Source organism: Eumetopias jubatus, unplaced genomic scaffold (assembly GCF_037043125.1).
Source record: "Eumetopias jubatus isolate StellerSeaLion01/CBP00866 unplaced genomic scaffold, mEumJub1_p1.0 scaffold_8, whole genome shotgun sequence".
Classification (NCBI taxonomy): Eukaryota; Metazoa; Chordata; class Mammalia; order Carnivora; family Otariidae; genus Eumetopias; species Eumetopias jubatus.
In genome coordinates, this window is record NW_028274814.1 from 24,558,960 (window position 1) to 24,579,526 (window position 20,567).

At 38.4% G+C, this 20,567-nt stretch overlaps 1 protein-coding gene across 2 annotated transcripts in view; it reads left to right on the forward strand.

Moving 5' to 3' along the window:
* USP6NL (USP6 N-terminal like) overlaps positions 1–20,567 on the forward strand; it is a 170,903-nt gene that overhangs the window by 123,220 nt on the left and 27,116 nt on the right. For both annotated transcript variants that reach the window (XM_028114713.1, XM_028114712.1), the window contains 8 exons: positions 2,677–2,784; positions 8,179–8,288; positions 10,896–10,944; positions 12,480–12,600; positions 15,373–15,467; positions 16,257–16,322; positions 16,415–16,514; positions 19,362–19,514. In XM_028114713.1, coding sequence (XP_027970514.1) covers positions 2,677–2,784; positions 8,179–8,288; positions 10,896–10,944; positions 12,480–12,600; positions 15,373–15,467; positions 16,257–16,322; positions 16,415–16,514; positions 19,362–19,514 — 802 coding nt within the window. The remainder of the gene's footprint in view (positions 1–2,676; positions 2,785–8,178; positions 8,289–10,895; positions 10,945–12,479; positions 12,601–15,372; positions 15,468–16,256; positions 16,323–16,414; positions 16,515–19,361; positions 19,515–20,567) is intronic.

The window sequence follows — 20,567 nt, forward strand, 5'->3', positions numbered from 1 at the left end:
ATACATCCCTTTTTATATTCCCTTTTTTTTTTTTTTTAATTGAAGTAGAGTTGACACATAGTGTTACATTAGTTTTGGGTGTACAGCATAATGATTGACAACTCTGTATATTATGCTTACCTTTTAAATACAGTTTCATTATCATTTTAATGCTTTCTGCTCTTGGATTCCCTTAATATTTTCTGATCTGTGTATTTTAGTAAGTTCACTTGAGCGGAACAGTGGGTACTAGCTACATGCAAAATGGTCTTGGAAAGATGGTACATGCAAAATGGTCTTCGAAAGATGGTCTTTGTTTTTTATAAAATGTAAAATAAATATCTTTTGCTAAAAGATGGTGACATCTTGTGTGTGCCTTGGGCACATTACTTAACTTTTTTGTGATTCACTTTCACCATCTGTAAAATTGGGATAATAAAATCTCATGGAATTGTTGATGTGATTAAATGAGAGAAACATCTATATATAGTTTAAAATAGTTTCCTGCATATAGTAAATGCTCAGTAAAAGTTGTGCCTCATTTTTCATTTTAGTCCTGGAGTAGCACTGGCCCATTAATTTTTGCTTTCTACCTGAATTTTCTCTATTATTATTTTTAAGATTTTATTTATTTATTTGACAGAGAACACAAAAAGCAGGGGGAGTGGCAAGCAGAGGGACAGGCTTCCCGCTGAGCAGGGAGCCCAGTGGGGGACTTGATCCCAGGACCCTAGGATCATGACCTGAGTTGAAGGTAGACGCTTAACCGACTGAGCCACCCAAGCGCTCCTGTTACTTCTTCTTAATATAATCATGATAATTTGATTTTTTTAAAAATTTACTCACTTTAACATGAAAAATAGATATTTATGTGTAGTTGTTGAATACAGAATTGGATGAAAGCAATAAAATAATGTCTGAAGTCTTTTCAAGTAATAGAGTTTGAGAAATACATGTCAGGACTCTTGTTTTACTCATTGAAAACATCAGCCTAATGGAGATTCACATCCATCAAAGTTAATCTGCTTACCTGCCATCATATTCTACTTGGCTATTAAACTTTCACTTTTCACATTTGTGGTAGTTTCCACACCTTCCTATATTCGTATTAGATGCTTATAGTACAGCATCTTTACTTTAAAAGTTTAGGAGCTAATTTGAAAATACTTTTTGTGGGTGATACTCCTTTAAAAAGTATAATGGTAAATATTACAACTTTGGAATGAATGTAGATGGACAAACTTCCTTTAGGAAGATAAATCTTAAATTCATTTTTTTAAAAACCACACTCAGTTTGCAGCTAAAGGTGGTAAATGCTTAATATGTGGGAAATGTTGCAAGTAGCAGAGGCTGGTTTACACAGAACTTTCTGTATATATTCTTCCAGTTAGAGCTACTGCATAAGTTAAAAAACTTCCAGGATTCTAATCACTATCTACTAAAATTTCAAATTTGAGGCATAGTGTGTTTATACCAAAAGAACAAAGCTGAAACTCCGTATGGACTTATCTAATTGAATCAACTTCACAATATCCACTATTTCACAGTAAGAGTTGTTCTACATTGTTACTCATTCTAAGTTACATCATCAGTTTTATAAAGCTACATCATGACTTAGCTTTAGTTTAAAAAAGTGAAGTAGTGTATAGCAGTAGTTGAAACTTTGCTTCTTAATTCATAACTTGTCAGCATTTCAATTATTAGAACTTACATCCTTTTTCTTAGCCATACTATTAAAATATATTATTTTGATCATAAAGGTAATTGTGTACCTGTTCTTACCTCACTCCCTAAGGTTTCTGCCATAACTTGTTTAGTCATTTCCTTGTTTGGGTATATTCTTTTGACCATAATAGATTTGTATGTTGTTTTGAATAATTAGCTTTGAAGAAAAAAGATACAATTATGGGAAGATGGAGAAGTAGATGGAGTCTTAGGATTCACAGAGTGACAGCGTATAAGGACCTGAGAAGTTGACAAAACTAATGATTTATTCCTTATCTCATTCAAAAGTGATGGCAGGTTATTCCTGGAGAACTGCCAAAATTGAAAAGAGGAGAGGAAAGCAGGAGTGTGGGGTGGAGGCATGGAGGGGAGGGGAGGCGCAGGGAGGTGGGAGGTGGGGAGAGAACTGAAGATTGCGGGTGGCATTAGTCGAGTTATGAGCTAGACAGGATATGTTATGTTGACAGGTTCTGGAAAGCCCCAGAGAGAAGATGCTGCAGGAGAAGATATTAGGGCTTACAGTATTCTCTACACTCCACGAAAACACTTTGGGGACAAGGCAATCTTTTTGCTATTTGGGGCCTTTTAGATGTATGGGGGGAAAGGAAGAAAGTATGTAACTAGTTAATTATATCAACAGGGAATGTGTAAATCAGATGTTCACACCTTAAAAAAGAGCACTGATTATGCTTTCGTGCCGCATGAGGAGCACCTTCGTAATGGTATGAAAATACCAATGTACTAGGCATACTTAACATTTTCATCTTTGTGTATTCTGCCTTCCTGTGTATAGGCCTCCCTGCTAGGATTTGAAAAGTAGAGATGATGGGATCCAAGTGTGCCATGTCAAAATGTATCAGTTATCATGGATACTTTGAAAATAAAGGACTAACAAATATTAATTAGTTTGATTTGAGGGATCAGTCTAAGATTTTTGTCATTTATAACCTTCAATTTGTTTCTTTCAATAAGTTTCATAGGCGAATTTACAAAGGAATCCCACTCCAGCTTAGAGGTGAAGTCTGGGCTCTGCTTCTGGAGATCCCTAAAATGAAAGAAGAAACAAGAGACCTTTATAGTGTGAGTATTTAAAGCTAACTTGTTATTTTGAAATTGAAAAGTAAAACCTATTTCTTTTCACTTTCAAGGTGATGTAAGATATTCATATCATTTGAAGTTATATTAACATGATACTACATTGAGTTGTATAAGCCTATTATTTTCTTGATTGTTTGGTTTAGTGCAATCTACTTCCTAACTTGTGAACAAATACCTCAGGGAAAATGTTATTTTTTGTATCAGTCAGTAAGTATCCAGTGCTTTTCACATATTTGAAATGAACAGTGTTGGGGCGTATTCGTGAGGAAAATTGACTAACAACTGATTGTAACTGCTCATTTGCAGTGTAGTGTTAATAAAGAGATCTACAGTGTCCTTTCTAGACTTTGTAGGAAAACAGCAGTGGGATTCAGTTTATCCAACAGCTGCCTGTGTGTGCTTGACTATTTTCTTCCAGGTGTGAGAAAAGAATTTTTCTCCAAGACTAGTAGGTATCTCTAGGTTTTGTTATTTGTTAATCAAAAGTCAAACTTTTGACTCAGTGATCCATAGTGCTTTCCTTAAATTAGTTAATACATTACATTTACCTCCTTGTCATCTCAGCTATACCCTTTCTAAATCTAAAGTTTATATTAACCTTTGAAAGGAATGATTATCTAAAAATCTTTTTGAAATATGTTCCTCAGAGAATGTATATAAATAGAATAAAATGGATAAAAGAACAATTATTTATAATTTAAACCCAATACCAATTATAAAAAGAGCTTTGGAATACTCTTGATATTTTCTTTTCTTTTTCACATAATGTGTTTGTGTGTGTATGTTATATTGTATCAAGATGAAAGATAATAAATACTGGTTAATTTGAAGAGTTACTTTTTGTGTGTCTAAAAGATTTTTTAAATGAGCTGTTTGGGCCCTACACAGACTATGAGTTTATGTCTTAGGGTTTTAGAGTTTCAAATTATTTTAGTCTGTTGATTAGATATTTGCTTGTAGTATCATAGTTTTAGAGCCACTATTGAAAATGGTGTCTGAGAAAACACATAAAATCTAGCCCCAGCACCTCGTACAGCGTGCCGGCGTATGGTAGGTGCTCATTAAATTCTTGCTTAATTAATGAGAGGAGACAGTTACTTTTCTTTAGCATGTGGTCTTTGTTTCCTCGGGCTGCCATGAGGTGCCACAAACGGAGTGGCTCCAGACAGCAGCAGTGTCTTCTCTCACACCTCTGGAGGCTAGGGGTCTGATGCCAGGGTGTCCGCAGGACCCTGGTTTGTCTCAAGGCTCGGGGGAGAGTCTTTCCTCGCCCCTTCCTGGCTTTGGGCATTGCCGACGCCATTCCTGGACTTGCAGCTGCCTCAGTCTGCCCTCTGCTTCCCTCCTCACACGGCTTCTCCCTGTGTGTGTCTGTGTGTCTGTGTGCTGACCTGATAAGGACGCCAGTTACTGGACTTGGGGTCCACCCTAATCCAGCATGATGTCGTCTTCACTCAGTTACATCTGCAAAGACCCTATTTCCAAATCAGGTCCATTCACAGGTTCTGGGTAGATGTGAGTTTGGAGAAGGGGCACTATTCAATCCAGCACACATTCTAATAGCAGAACTGTGCTTTCAACAATCTTTTAGACCTTTTCTACATAGAATAAAATGATCCGGGCACTGGTTAACATGAGAGATCCATTTAGTAAATGCCAGGCATACAAATAAGAACAACGAAAGAAATGACTTGCCTTCCAGTACTTTCAAGGTTATTTTTTCTAACACTATGATGAAAAAAAAATTTTTTTTTTTTTTTTTTTATTCTTTGAGTTTTCCCAGCACCATTATTTGATGGTCCTCCTTTCCCACTCTTTCTTTCTCTCTCCAAAGATGGTATGAGTTGCTCTCTTCAGGTTGGAACTTCAGGAGGAATAGAACTATTAAGATGTTTCTCTGGTGGCTGAGACTTGCTGGTGCCTGAGCTGGTGCCCTCATCTGCCTCTTCCTCCTGTTCTTTTAGGTGTACCTCAGTGTCATTTGTCTCTCTTGTGTGTCGTGCTAGATCTCACAGATGGCAGGAGTTCAGTCCGTCGTGGTTAACAGCCTCACCTATAGCCTTCCTGGGGCTTCATAATCTTGTTGGCCAAACATACCACAATATTGTGGATCTTTCATACAGATGCTTTCCGCTGTACCTCCGCTTCAGGTTTATGGGTTCATTAGATCTTGTTTCTTTTAGATAAAATGTATATTCTTGTATTATTGTGACACTCATGGGTCTCAGCCCACTCAATCTCAGAGATAACTGTAGAAGCTGCTTTACCTCCTTGCACTAAGATAGGAAATATGCTTGATTTCCTGTATTCTGTTCACGCGTTTGTAAATATTCTAGGACATAATCTTTCTGACCTACTATTTTTTTACCTACTAACTGAAATTTGTTTCTGTCTTGAGGCCTTTTTATGTTGGATTTTCTTTTCCTCTAGAGAAACTGATACTACAGATGTATTTGGGTGATTTTCTGCCTTTGAACTAAATTTTATTGTAAAGCACATTTTATCATGTCCTGTCAAACGTTTTCTTTCTGTGTTTTGACATCTCATTTTTTTACCAGGAGACCTGGAGAACAATCACTGAAACCTCTTTACTTGCCCATTACCTTTAAAAAAAAAAAAAAAAGAATATGAACAGATTACCATTTTTAAACTAAATTTTGGTAATATCTTCTGGATCAACTTTTATCAGGGATAGTGTACACTAATATTTTAGTGGTCGTGTGATTTTAACACAATACTATAAATATCTTCCTGTGTATTTAGGACTCGGAAGTATACTCTTGTTACTCTTCATGATTTTAAAAGCTGCAGAAGCTGCCCTTGTCTGAGCTCCCGCCTCAAAACATAGAGAGTACATGTAGTCGCAAAACACTTGACACATACACACATATTCCAGATAGCCTACTTCTTTCTACTTTTAGCTGAAGTCAGGAATTAGCAGTTATATTTTCATATGTATTTATTGGAGTTGATTCAGGCAGAGATCTGTATCACCAGTACATGGTAAACGAGTCAGTATGATATATGTATATAAATGCATAATTATACATTAGTGTGGTTAAGTATAGATTAATATAAATTTTAATCTCTTATCTAGTTCAACTTGGGAGATTAAATATCCTCACTCAGCTCCCTTACCCCGAAATGCCATGAAACTGACAGCAGGGAATTTTTGTAAAGGCAAAAGCCCACAAGGAGTAAGAAACAGGAGAGAGAGTGGCTGCCAGTGTCTGGAAACCAGACATACATTTACTAAACTCAGCAAACCCGAGAAAATGGAAGCCCGGGCTGGCTGATTTCGATCTCAGAATCTCCAGAAGGCTTGCTAATTGTCAACTGCAGGTGCCTCTGGGAGTGGAGGTGAAGCTCAGAACTGTGGAAGTGGTCCAGAGTCCGTCACAGAAGCAGTTAGAGCCTCAACATCCCCCTCCCACCCTGGCCACAAGTCCAAGGTTTACCATTTGGAGAGAATGAACCGGAGGGCCTCTGGACCAGAGAGGACCCAGATGGTCCTGGGGGGCGGGGGGGGGGGGGTGCGGAGAGATGGCACAGAGGAACTGCATATCCTGAGCTGGGGGCATCCTGGCCTCCTTCCCACGCTGCTCCCAGCATGTTGGCGGCCAGGTGCTTATCTTCCTGACCAGAGACCAGAAGAGACTTCTCTGAGGAATCTGCCCAGCCTAAGGACATAAATCCAGAGATACTGACTCCAGGGGAACCTCAGGGAAACTGCCCATCCAGATCATTCTGCAGTGGAGAGACAGTCGTGAAGCCCCACCTCTGCACACAGAGCTTGCCATCAGCTTTTTAGTGTTCTACTTTTAAATATAAGCGGACAACGAAATACCACTGTTCCCTTGAGGAAAGGAGCTAACATTAAAGATACACGAGAACAAATGGAAAAAAGAAACGTGTAAGAAACAGACTATAGAGCAGCAAGAAAAAAACTTAAAAAAAGATCACAAGTATCTTCAGAGGGATCAAAATAGATATTACATCCATAAAGCAAGTATAGAAGCCTATAAAAAGGAACCTTTGAGAACGACAAAGAGCTTATTAATCATAAAAAATTATAATAGAACTGAAAGATTTGAGAGAAGGTTTGAGAGTAACAATTGAAGGAATTTCCCAGAAAGTAGATGATAAATTCAAAGAGTTGGGAAATAATACAGAAAATATAAAAAAGTTAAATGACAGCCGGAGATGCCACACTCTAATAGTGAGAGTTCCAGGAAGAGGAGATGGGACTGCAGGTGGGAGGGATGAGGAAGTCGACAAAGGAATTACGGAAGAATCACTCCGGACTGAGAGACGTGAGTCTGAGGTTATACGACGGAAAAGATCCATCGAGTGTCCAACCCTGTGGATAAAAATAGATGCAAATCAAGCACAGAAATGTAAAGTTTCAGGACGTGGAGAGAAAAATGCCTACGAGCTTCTAGAGAAAAAGCAGATTTCATACAAAAAAACCAGAATTAGAGCGGCAACACGGGAAACTAGAAGACAGTAAAGGCGGCGCCTTTTGAGCAAAAATATTTTCCAATTTAGAATTCTAAAACAGCCCACCAGTTAAATAAGAAGGAGGTAATAGTATCAGACTTTTGAAGTTTTCAAAACAATTTATCTTCCATACACCCTTCCACAGGAGCCACCGGAGGATGTGCTCCTCCAGAACAAGGGAATAAACCAAGAAAGAAGAAGATGTGAGACCCAGGGAACAGGGGACCCAAGCGAAGGAAGGCCTAGCCGAGGGTGAAGGGGGACCCCAAGACCCTAGCTGTGCAGCAGGCTGAGAGGTCCAGGAGCCCAAGGCTGGAGCAGGTTTGAAGGCTCTGGAGAGACGTCTACACGAAGTTGAAATCGGAGAGTACCTTTTCCATTGCGACAGCACCAGAGGAGATGGATGCAGTTTAAAGTGAGTTTGGGAGTGGATTAGCAACAAGCATGTAGAAAATGAAGCAAATCAAGAAACAAGGCAATGATTAGCTCGAAGGAAAACAAAAATATTGTGTTGGAAAGAAAAAAGAAATCCTAGCGGACTGTGTGGCTCAACTGTGAAGAGCTTTTACATAGTCTTAGCAAGGCAGACTCCGAAAGTGCTTCATTCCAAATTAGAATCTGACTGTGTTGTTAAAATGGGAGGGGAAAGGTGGCGGGAGGAGGGAAGGGATGGGTGTGGGAGACTTGGGGCATCGGTGGGAGGGAAGCTCTTCATTGTGTGCCTTTTCACTTTCGTTGGGGAACCACAGGCATGCTTTTCCTAAACCAAAACAGTTTTTTAATGATAATTGCTTTATGATTTATTTTCATGAGAATTGTTTTCAACAATTGATTTCCATAAAAATGTGCTTTCTTCCCCTCTTTTTTTCTCTTCAGAAATTAAAACACAGAGCACGGGGTTGTTCACCTGATATCAGACAAATAGACCTTGATGTCAACCGCACATTTAGGGACCATATTATGTTTAGAGACAGATACGGTGTTAAGTAAGTACACTTTAATGTTACGAAATGTAAGTAGCATTTATAAAGAGTATTTATTAAAGTCTTTGTTAACTTAAAACATGAGTGAGTAGAATGTCTTGTATGAACCATAATTTTGATGCAGGTCCTAAGGGTTTAAGCTTTTGTAGATCGTTTGGCCCGTGTTGAGTGAAACCTAGGATCTAGGCTCCCTTAAATTTTTTAACCTTGGACATAGTAGATGCCATTCGGTTGGTAAAGAGTCATTTTATGATCTGGGAATTCTTAAAAATATAGTAGCTACTTTTATTAAAATCTTAGTAAAGAAATGGGAGATTGTGTTACTTTTTGAGAACCATGTCAGCGACAAATAGATCCCTATAAACTTGACCCCAGTGCATAGCTGAAACTAAAACAAATGAGGAATGAATGACTGAAATGAGTATTACAGTTTACGAGTGAGAGTTTTGCGGACCTCTGTATCGGCTGAGTTCAACAGGAGAAACAGAAACCAGTAAGAGATGTGTATTCAGTGATTTGTTGAGAGGAATTGGCTTGTAGTGGGGGCTGACTAGGTGGATCCCTTATCTGGAGGGCAGGCCACCAGCAGAGACAGCCCGGAACTCCTGAGCACAAGGGGAGCTGCTGTCCACAGGAAGAGCTTCTTCAGGGAGGCCTCACATCTGCTCTTAAAACCTTTCACCCGATTGAATCAGGCCCACCAAGATTATCTAGGATCATCTCCCCTACTTAAAGTCAGCTGCTTATGGATTTTAATCACATCTAAAAAATGCTTTTTTACAGCAACATGTAGATTAGCTTTTGAATAATTGGGGGTTGTAGCCTAGCCAAGGTGACACCAGTGGCATACTGACCAGTAGAGTACATCCTTGTCAACTCAGTTTCCAAATACAAGTAATACAAGGTCATACTTCACCTAACATGATAGAACTCTTTTGCTGAAAGAACTGGACTGAAACTAGTGTAACCCTTTCCCCACAAGAGGATGCGAAGTCCTTGGTGATGTTTACTTTTTTGCTTTGACATTCTAAAACCTAAATACCGCAATATAAAATAAACTGTTAATAATACATCTGTCTAATATAGCTAATACATGAGATGGAAAGGGAAAAGGAAGGAGGAAGACAAAAATATTTTTAAATACATATATATAAACACATATACCAAAATAAGGAAGAAATGCTCAGAATTGTAATCTATCTTTCTTTCTTTCTTTTTCTTTTTCCTTTCTTTCTTTCTTTCAGATTTTATTTATTTATTTGAGAGAGAGAGCAAGCGGGGGTGGGGGGAAGGAGTGAAGGGAGAAGGAGAAGCAGGCTCCATGCTGAGCAGGGAGCCCGATGTGGGGCTCGATCCCAAGACCCTGGGATCATGACCTGAGCCGAAGGCAGACACTTAACCAACTGAGCCACCCAGGCGCCCCTAGAGTCATCATTTCTGTGGCTGGGCACATAGTTATGGCTGGTTTCCACTACCCATTTCATATTCCCTTTGCTCTCCACAGGCACCTCAGCTGGTCATGGTTCTCAACCTGGTGGGGTGACCTAAATTTTAGTTCTGGACCTTCAGCAGTCCTGCCTGAATTAGATTGCAGTAGTTTTCCATTGACTTTAATCACAAGGCTTGGCTCTAGTAAGAGACACCCTAAGTATTCTCCTGCATTCTAGTCCTGCTCTCCCTTACATCTGTTGTGTAGTAGCAACTCAGTTTCCCCTTAGTAATCAGGATCAGTTGCTCCAACCAGTACGGTCACCTTCTTCTTTGCTTGTTGATTCAGAGACGAGGAGCCCAAAGTGGTTGGGTGGCAATCTCAACTTCTAGTCCAGTGGAATCATCGTGTGTCCTGCTGGAAACATTTCTCTCTTTGGAGCTAGGACTCCTAGACCAGCAGAGCTTAAGGCTAATGGGATGGGAAGCAAACAGTTGGCTAGTGGACTACGAGGGATGATAGTGGGTAGAGTCATCCCCCTTTCTGCCCCTTGAATCTTGGACCCCAGCGTCCTGGCTGCGGGAGAGAGAGCGCTAGATATTGGTGGCTGATTGAGAGCACATATGGCCTCCCAGAGGATGCCCCAGCCCTGCAAGGTATTGTACCTGGCCTGCACTGTAACCGGGGCTTCACAGGGCCTCCATAGTTCTGTCAGGCTGGCTGCTCCTATGCGGATGATTTTGTAGTGAGAATAGTTGCCCTCCTTTGTGAAGCCATTTTTGTTTTTTGGTATACATTCTGTCAGAATGAATGTCAGGGACATCTGGGTGGCTCAGTGATCAAGCGTCTGACTCTTGATTTTGGCTTGGGGCATGGTGTTGGGGTCATGAGATCGAGCCCCTCATAGGGCTCTGTGCTGGGTGTGGAGCCTGCTTGAGATTCTCTCTCTCCCTCTGCTCCTCCACCCCCCTTTAAAAAAAAAAAAAAGAACGAATGTCATCTAGCCTTAAATTTAGACCGTACAGAGTATTTGTTTACATTTGAGCTTGGGATCATTTCTTTATTACAGTAGTACTTTTGTCTGGATGATCTATTTTCAGGCAAACTTTCTTTTTTTGTTTGTAATTTAAAAATATGTGAAATAACCAAAATATATTCAATATAAACTTTCTTTTCTCTAGGCAACAGTCCCTATTCCATGTTCTTGCTGCATATTCTATTTATAACACGGTAAGTCGTAGCATACCCACTCAGGGCGCTTTGAGTTGTATTCTAAGGAACAGGAGGAACTCTTTGGGCACCCCCTGCCTCTGTGGATCTTTTCGAGGCTTCTCTGGTGACCTTGGGATCTTAGAACAGAGCTGATTCAGAAGTGGGAAAAACCACTTTATGCCAGGGAATCTCTCTCATTTTTCCCTCTTTCTCTGGGATTGTTCTGTTGTGGTGGTGTTTGTCTTGTTTTTATTTTACCCAGTCGTGCTGAGAATGAGCAGGGATAGAAGTTTAGGAATTTGGTGGGCACATGAATTTTTGCTCAACCCTTGCTCACCTTTCATCACCCCTGGGAGTTTGTGTTTCAAGGTCACATTTTGTTTACTCAGTGAGGGCCAAATAGGAGACCATGTGTACCTACTTGCTAACCCTAGGAGTAGGCTAAAAGTAAACTTTTTGGTAATAGAACATGTTGTTCTTAACATATCTATCACTCAGTGGGGAGATGATAATTTGGGGAAAGATCAATTAGTGTTGAACCTAACGTGGATGTTAAATGCTTACTGACTAGGTTCTAGAGAGGACAACCTTGCACCTTGGGTGTGTAATTTCTCTTAAAACCTTTAAGTTACAAGAAATATCAAGCTAGGGCAAGTTAAAAAAAGAATTTATTAAAGGCCTTTTTGTAGAAAGGAAACAAAAGTTGGGCCTCATGGAAAGTGAGAAGCCTTCGCTGAGAAAGAGCTACTACACTTTCTATCTCTTCTACTCTGTGGCCACACGGTAAATGATTATCTCTGTAAACTGCTTGTTCTGCTGTTTCTCTCTCCAGATTGTTTTCTTTGCCTACTTTTCAGTTTTCCCATGGCTAAAATTGCACCCACAAACTCAACATGACCATTCTGTTTAAATGCATCTCACCATCTGATTACAGATATCCTGGAGAGAGTATGTGATTAGTCAGTGCAGCCAATTAACTCTTCCCGTGGGGTCAAGTGACCTCTTCTGCTCCACCAGCTTTGGTTTATATGGCACAAACATGAACCTCTAAGGCCATATTACTAGCAGGGAATATGGGGAGAGTAGGCAGTTCTCAGAGAAGGAACACAGACTGGCTGGGTATCCCAAAATGTGTCTCTGTAAGGGCCAGGAAATCTAGCGGAGACAAGACAGCAACTTGGGAACTGTTACAAGGAGAGAAACTTGCCAGCATTTGAACAAAGAGGAGGGATATTGAACTGAGAATAATATATACAGAGGAAAAAGAAACTATTAGTTCTCTTTACAGAAGGCATATGGTATTGAGGGGGACACTAAAAATACATGTAGCTTGACACTTTGCTCATGCTTCTACGTTTATTTTTGAATACAAATTTATTCTTTTATAGTATATAGTTCAGTGTTGTAAAACTGTGGTCTTTATCTGTAGAATTGTCCATTATTTCATGTGTCTAAGCATTTTCTGATTATTTTGTTGGGCAGGTTTTTGTATGTGCATATGCATGTAATTGGATCTTAAAATCCCCAGTTTCTTTGTTCTCATTTATCTTCAGGAAGTTGGATACTGTCAGGGGATGAGCCAGATCACAGCTTTGCTCCTTATGTATATGAATGAAGAAGATGCCTTCTGGGCCCTGGTCAAACTATTCTCAGGCCCCAAACATGCCATGCATGGTAAGAAAACCCATATAGTTCACCAAAAACAATAAACAAGGAAGGGAGAAAAAGGTAAATTAAAAAACTTTGAAAGATGTTTGGTAGGGTTAAGTACAAAAACTTAATGTCTGGGGCTGTTCAGTCAATTAGTGTTTGTGAGTCATTTCTTATTTCCTCCTTTATTGAACTTTGCTAAATTTCTGTTCACATTTATATTCCTTTATGTTTACCTCAAGATACACTGTTGGCATTTTGAGATTCCTTCCTTACTTGCCCCCAGTCAGAAGAAACTCATTTAGGTTTGGAGGAATTTAGGAAAGCTATATTAATGGGAGAAATAAAAGATGCCTTTGACTAAAACTTCTAGACTGTCATGCAGTTTTCATTTCAGTGAAATGCGTGTTTTGGTTCTTTTAGCCATAAAATTGATTCCATTTTACAGTAAAAGGCTGCTGATAACATGTTATGGGTACTTCATTATTTAATATCTCAAAACTTGCATGAACGTTTGGTTAACAAGTTAGGAGATTGTTCTTAATAACCTTTCCCTTATATCTGCCAAGCATATACAAGAAACTTTAGAGTTTGGATTGCATCTTCTTCTGGAAATAAAAGTGGCCATTTGCCCATTTAATGCAAAATTATTTTCCCAGTGCCATCCATGTGATAAGACCAAGTTAAAAACAAATTTTTAACACGAATTGCTTGAAGAATAGATCATCTAAGTTCCTTTTGTGAGTAAACTTTTTGTGGTGAGGGACCTGCCACATGTTTAAAGTGATATTTTAACATTTTCAAAATTATGACTATAGTTTATTAATTCTCACATTCTTACCATGTGGTTTTGTGGTGGTATTTTGTGGGGGGCATGTGTGTCCGTGCGCATGCACGCACATTTGGCCATCTCCCTCACTTTTCCTTGTGAATATTTTTTAAATGAATACTACTACTAATGATAACTGTTTCTGGACACTTTGCATCCCATCAGTAGACTCCAAAAGTAAGACACAGTATATCAAACTGCCATCCAACAGTATCTTTTGAAAAGGCATCTTGAAGAAAAATAACTCTCCCTCACCCACCTTTATTTTGATTTACCATGGGATAAATGGTGTTGCTGATCTGTGTTGAAGTACAAAGGGATGTCACAGTTTCAGTAGTATGTAATTATGTGGAAAACTGTCCAAGTCTAGGAAAGTCATTTCTTTTGAACACACCTGATAAGCTTACGTTTGGCAGTTGTCACCAGTCTGGTCTATAAAGTAATATTAATTTTACTATCCTAATATTTACATTTACTGTGCAGTTTAGGTCATTATTTTGGATAAGTTAGTATTTAGAGATATTTGTAAGTCTGCCTATGGAATTTTATCACCGAGGGTTGCCTCAGTTCTTTGCATCTCTTACATGATAGTGATGTCACTTAGAAATGTACAGAATAAAGTGAGGGCTGAAGAAAATGAGATTTTAAAATATCAAGTCTGGGATATCACTAACAAGTGAAGTAATGTTAGCTATCTTAGCATCCTTGAGCTAGTGTTTATTACTGAGGGAGGGGCATTGCCTTTTTTAAAATGAGACTTTTTCTTGAAATTCTTCTAATTCCCATTCCTATCAAATTGACCATCAAAGGGGCACAGATAGATACATAATGTATATTTTTTTTATGACATCAGAAAATGTTACTATGGGAGGAATAGAATCTCTATCTCTGGAAATTTTTACACTAAGTATGTTCTTCGGGTTCTTGGAGGAACGCAGTTTCACTTTTTGGAAGCAGGTGTTTTGTGGGGAGAAAAAAATGGGACTCCAAGATCAAATAAGTCTGGCAGAGTGAGTTAATCAAGCAAACAAAGTTTCTTTAGTTTATAAAGCATGTTAGAAAGATTGAGAAGCCCTTATGCATCATGAATATGCCAGACAGGTTTGTAGAGCACACAGTACTTCCCCTGGATTCTTTTTAAAAAACACAGGACATCTATTAACATCTTTCAAAATTACATAAAACCCCATTGGACATACCTAATATGGAGAAATGTTAAATCTGTTGAGTGTATAACCTTTTTAATGGATCGTGTAGAATATCTGAAAGGAAACTTGTAAATGAAAATAGATGTAAAGTTCCATGAGTTAGATACACAAAATCAGTACTAACTTAACATTTACCATTAGTTACTTCCGAGAAATCTTAGAGATTCTGTTGTATAATGAGATGGGATAAACTCTGGTTTCTGATAACAACATTGATCATTAGTGTCATTATGTCTTAGCTGATGTCAGATATCATGGAAGGGATTAAAAAGTGATTAAAGCCTTGGAAGCACGATACTAATGAAGTTTTTAGAGTAAGCCTGAAAACAACAAAATGTTTGTTATGTAGCAAATTGACAATAAAACAAAATAAGTCCTCAAGATTAGAATAACTTACAAGAAATTTGCACACTTAAGATATGCTTTAAGATACTTGAAGAGAACAGACAATCCTGGTAAATGGCTTCAGTTTTCATTTTTTTCTTGGTTTCTAAGTTTCCCTTTTAATTCAGAAATATTCTGTCCTCTTTTATATTTTTACAAGGTTATAGGAGGTCTTTACCAAACAAGTACTAGATTGCAAATTTCATTGCCCAGAGCTCACACACAATTATTTACTTGGTGGGGAGGACAAGTATCTTAGTAACTACTGGATTTTTGTTGTTGCTGACAATTAAAAATGAAAGAAATGTGTTGCATTTTGAAAGGGGTTTTTGTTGCTATTGTTTATGAAATACTCTTTTTATGTTTGTATTCTAGGCTTTTTTGTTCAAGGTTTTCCTAAACTCTTGAGGTTTCAAGAACATCATGAAAAAATACTGAATAAATTTCTATCCAAGCTTAAGCAACACTTGGTAGGTAGATGTGACATTGACTTAACACCCACTTACACCAAGAATAAACCTAGAAGAATTGAGTGCAACCTTTGGGCCCAATTGCTTTATTGATTTGCGGTGTTGTCCATTTCATTTACTATGCATTTGTAATTCCCAGGTGTTCGAAGAGCATGAGATTTGTGGAATTTAGTATTGATGAACCATCACAGCCCTAACTCATAAAATCAAACCACTTCTTTGCAGATGATATATACAAATGGTGCAGTTTTTAACGATATGTGATTTTTCAGTAATTTTGGAGGCCTTTTTATTGCACCAAAAATACTTTAAGGGTCATACAAACTCTGTCCTTAGTGAACCATAGACATGTTCTACTATGAAACATGATAATTTGGTGAAGCAGAGATACTTCACTGTAAAATGTTATATTACAATCCTATAGAAGAAGGATTTATTCTTAAGGTGATTTGCAAAAGTGAGATGGAGGGAGAAAGAAAGTAAGGAGAAAAAACTAGAAATACTCCTGGTATTAAAGAGGGCACGTTCTGCATGGAGCACTGGGTGTTACGCACAATGAATCATGGAACACTACATCAAAAACTAATGATGTAATATATGGTGATTAACATAACAAAAAATTAAAAAAAAAAAACACTAGAAATACTCCAGCTTGCAGAAGATTTGGAATGAAATGATTTTATGTTTAGCTTTGAGAGCTACCTCCAACAGCTTTCCTAACTTTTAGTATTGGGTTGTCGTATTTTATTTACTGCAATCCAGAAATTTGAAGTCTTTGTTTTTTTTCAGGATTCTCAAGAAATCTACACAAGTTTTTACACAATGAAATGGTTTTTTCAGTGTTTCCTTGATCGTGTGAGTATTTCTTTACAAAACCCTGTCATAAAATTATAAATACCAGACAAGAGTAAGCTGTTAATCTTATCTTGTTTTGTTTTTAATTATAGACTCCTTTTACACTAAACCTCAGGATATGGGATATCTACATCTTTGAAGGAGAACGAGTTCTTACCGCTATGTCTTACACAATCTTAAAATTACACAAAAGTAAGAAAATGTTTAAAGATTTCACAAAGATCAAGGCTTGATTTAACTCTGATTTCTCGTTCCTCACCCAACTTCAGATTCATTTTCTTTTAGTGGTGGATTTAAAAAATTCTTGAAAGTCAGTGAAGAAATCATGTTCAGTTGGTAATTGGCTTCCATCACTTCTTTCTCATGGCTAGAAGCTGATTACATTGCAGAGGTCTTTGATTTTTTTTTTCTCTATTTCAGTTTAATTTTCCCATTTAAGCAGTAGAATGCAATGTGTTGGTTTCACTAATAATATTATTCTTACTAAGTATTTGTTTCCTTATTCCTAATACTGCTTTTCATCAGTCTGAATTTCTGGTTTGTAATCAGAGATGAGAGAGACCAAATAAACCAGGCCCTTAGTTCAGAAGTCTGGTGAAGACATTTTCCAGCACTGTTTCCTCCATCCAGGCAAAAGCGCCCATCTCCAAGCTGTAGACCAGAGATGGGCACCTCTCTTCCTGCTCATCTCTCTACTTGACTGCATTGTGGCCTCTGGGGCAAGTACAGTCACTTGTTGGGTAAATGCAATATTCGGTTGCAGTACTTCAAGGGCTCTATACATTTGGCATGTGGTGCCTTACTTTAAAAATCAAGAAATGAGAGTTTTCTCCTTGAATGTGAAGAACCTTATTCATCTTAAAGTCTCAGTTCAGTCTTTAAAATTACAACTCCTAGTCCGTCGTCTTGTAACTCTGCAGAGAGGAGAATCATTGAAAGCTTTAGAACTTCGCAGAGCACTTGGAGTCTAGGTCTTACAACGTAGTTTCACATTCACTGATCATTCTCCTCCCTTAGGTTATTCTTGAATGATTCTTCTGTTTAGCTTCCCAACTAAATTATAAGCTAATTGAGTACTCGGGGGTCACGTTTTGTGAGGTTTTTTTTTTTTTTTTCCCTGCTGTGCTTGACGTTGCTCGAAGTACATGTTAGGTATTTTAATATAAAATTGTTTGATTGCTTATTTGAAAAGCAGGCCTTTGGAGTGTCCAAACTTTAGAGAGAAATGAAAACTCCCTGTAAAATCAAGTCTGTATTAAGGATAAGGGTTCAGAAGCGCTGTGGTTCATTTCCCTTACGCCCAGCCCTCACTCCCTCCAGCACGCAAACCACAGCATCCAGAGAGCAGCCTCCCAAGACTCTCAGTCTGTCTGAAAAGCACAGGAAATCTGTCTCTGTCTCTCCCCCACCTAACCCCCCGCCGGCTCCTCTGCTCCCCTCCTCTCCCCGCCTTTCCTTTCTTTCTGGATTATGAACTGGCCAAGATGTGGAACAAAAGTATACTTTTTATTAAAATATGTGCATATTGGTTTAATGTTCACTGAACAGCAAGAAAGTGGAAACATGATGTTGTATTTCTCCATAGCTCTGTTCTCTGTCTTAAATTATGTTGTAGTTATATGAGCCTTGATTAATTTTGGCAAGTGCAAAGTTTCTTCGCCCTTTGCAAATAAACTTTAAAGCATAATACCTGCTTTATATCCTATCATATCATCACACTAGATAGCTGTTGGAAAAAATGTGTCTACTGCTATGTGGTTTTTTTCTCAGTTAGAAAAGCTCAAGGACTTACATGAAGTTTCTTCACCACCATATGAAGCTTTGAAAACTCAGGGCACCTTAACCAAGAGTTTAGCTAAAGCTCCTACGATTTTGTTGTTTTTTTCCCGATTGTTTTAACAATATTTAGAGATATTGTTATGGGAGGTTTATCACACACTGGTTTTAAATAGTAAAAAAAAAAATAGTAATAACCTAAATGTCCAGTATTAGAGGACTGATTAAGTGAATTATAGTACATTATAGTATATCCGATGGACTCAAAGTATAATCAGTTTTTTAAATTGATACATGTGTACACACATCTACTCATAGGGCAGTGGCTAGTGGGATTGTAGCTGATTTTTGCTTTCTACTTTGTATCTGTAACTGAAATTTTTTTTAATTTTATTTTTTTATTTTTTAAAGATTTTATTTATTTATTTGAGAGAGAGAGAATGAGAGAGAGCACGAGAGGGAAGAGGGTCAGAGGGAGAAGCAGACTCCCCGCCGAGCAGGGAGCCCGATGTGGGACTCGATCTCGGGACTCCAGGATCATGACCTGAGCCGAAGGCAGTCGCTTAACCAACTGAGCCACCCAGGCGCCCTCTTTTTTTTTTTTTTAAGATGTAATTTATTTATTTGACAGCACAAGTAGGCAGAGTGGTGTGCAGAGGGAGAGGGAGAAGCAGGCTCTCGCCTGAGCAGGGAGCCTGATGTGGGGCTCGAATCCAGGACCCTGGGATCCTGACCTGAGCCGAAGGCAGATGCTTAACTGACTGAGCCATCCAGGCACGCCTGTAATCTGAATTTTTTAAAATAAAACTAATTTCATAAGTAGAAATACAAATAAAGTTAGTAATCAGATTTTTTGGAAATTCTGAAACTGTAAATATAGAGACTTGAAATAGGTTTGCCTGTGGGAGGTGGAGTTCTATAACAGTAAAACAGAAAGCCCTCAGGTCATCTTGGGTGGCCTGTGTCTCTAAGAAGTGCTTGCTCTGGGTCAGTATCAATGTCTAAGGTGTGATGTTCTTAAATAAACCCATGAAAAGGTATTTAGCAGTAATCACCTCTCCCTGTCTCCCCAAAGAGTAGATGTGACTGCTTGGGTATCAGAAAATACCTTTATCTTATTGAGTATCAGTGATGTTTACAGTGCTGTGTATAAGTTGTATGATGTGCCCTTTTTAAAAAATACTGCACCAGAGTAGAATACATTACCGTCTCAACCTGAGTAACTGTTGACTCAGCATTTGTATTTCTCTGATTTGTTCTTAGAACATCTAATGAAATTGTCTATGGAAGAACTTGTAGAATTTCTTCAGGAGACCCTGGCAAAGGACTTTTTCTTCGAAGATGACTTTGTAATAGAGCAACTTCAGATTTCTATGGTGGAACTAAAGCGTGCAAAATTAGACCTTCCAGAACCTGGTAAGAAATATTCAAACACTTTCTATATAAGTCATAATTAAAGTTGGGAAATGGCACAGTGAACACAGGCCATTTCTGTTTCAGAACATAAGCATTATGTGTACTTGTGATGGCAAGCTGTTTATGGCTTTGTGCTTATTTTAAGAAAAAGCAAATAAACGCATTAATGAAATCTGCCTCTCCTAATAGAATAACTGTACTATCCCTGCTTAAACTTAGAATGTTTGGATGGCAAATATTGATCAAGAGAAGTAATCATGGTGCTTTAAATGAGCATAAAAAATAACCTTTACTTTCAGCATCTCATTTTGTAAAACCATAAGGAATAGCAGAGAAAATGAAAGATCCATTTTATAGAAGAGGACCCAGATGCTGAAATGCTTTTGTCTGAAGCTACAGAACCAGCAGATGGCGTTACTGACACTACAGTCCGAGCTTTCCGACTGCTGATCCAGGGCTCTTGGCAGTATGTCGCAGTGTAGATAATATATTTTATTCGCTTGTTTCAAAACCTCTTCCAGCGCCTCCTAGTAGATTTTCTGTGAGGTGCTGGGCAGGAGATTCAGCAACTGAAGAGAAAGACATGCCTCTTGTCTCAAGGTGCACACAGGAGAGACAGAATTTATATAACTGCTAACAAATGAAGTGTAAGTAAATAGGATAAATGGGGGAAGGATCAAAGGAAGGGTCGGATGAAAGGGAATAAAAAAGAAAATGTGGAAATATCGCAGCAGGAATAACTTAAAGTTTTGACCTGATATTACTTGACAAGAAATGGTTTCCTGAGAAAAAGTCATTTTTCGCCGATTTCCTTTCTTGTCTTTGTTCCAAGCCAATCCAGCTGTGATGCCCTCAGGTAGAGTTGGAGGTAGCATTTCCTGGTCAGCGTGGCACATATTTTGATGTCTTCTTGAAGATGTCTGTACAGAAAAACAAGCAGACATATGTTCATGGAAAGCACATCTTTTTCCCTTTGGTAAAAACCAAGATGCTCTGCTTTTAGTTACTTCATTTTGAGGGGTCTAATTGGTGTTCCTCCGAGTTCGTTTTGGG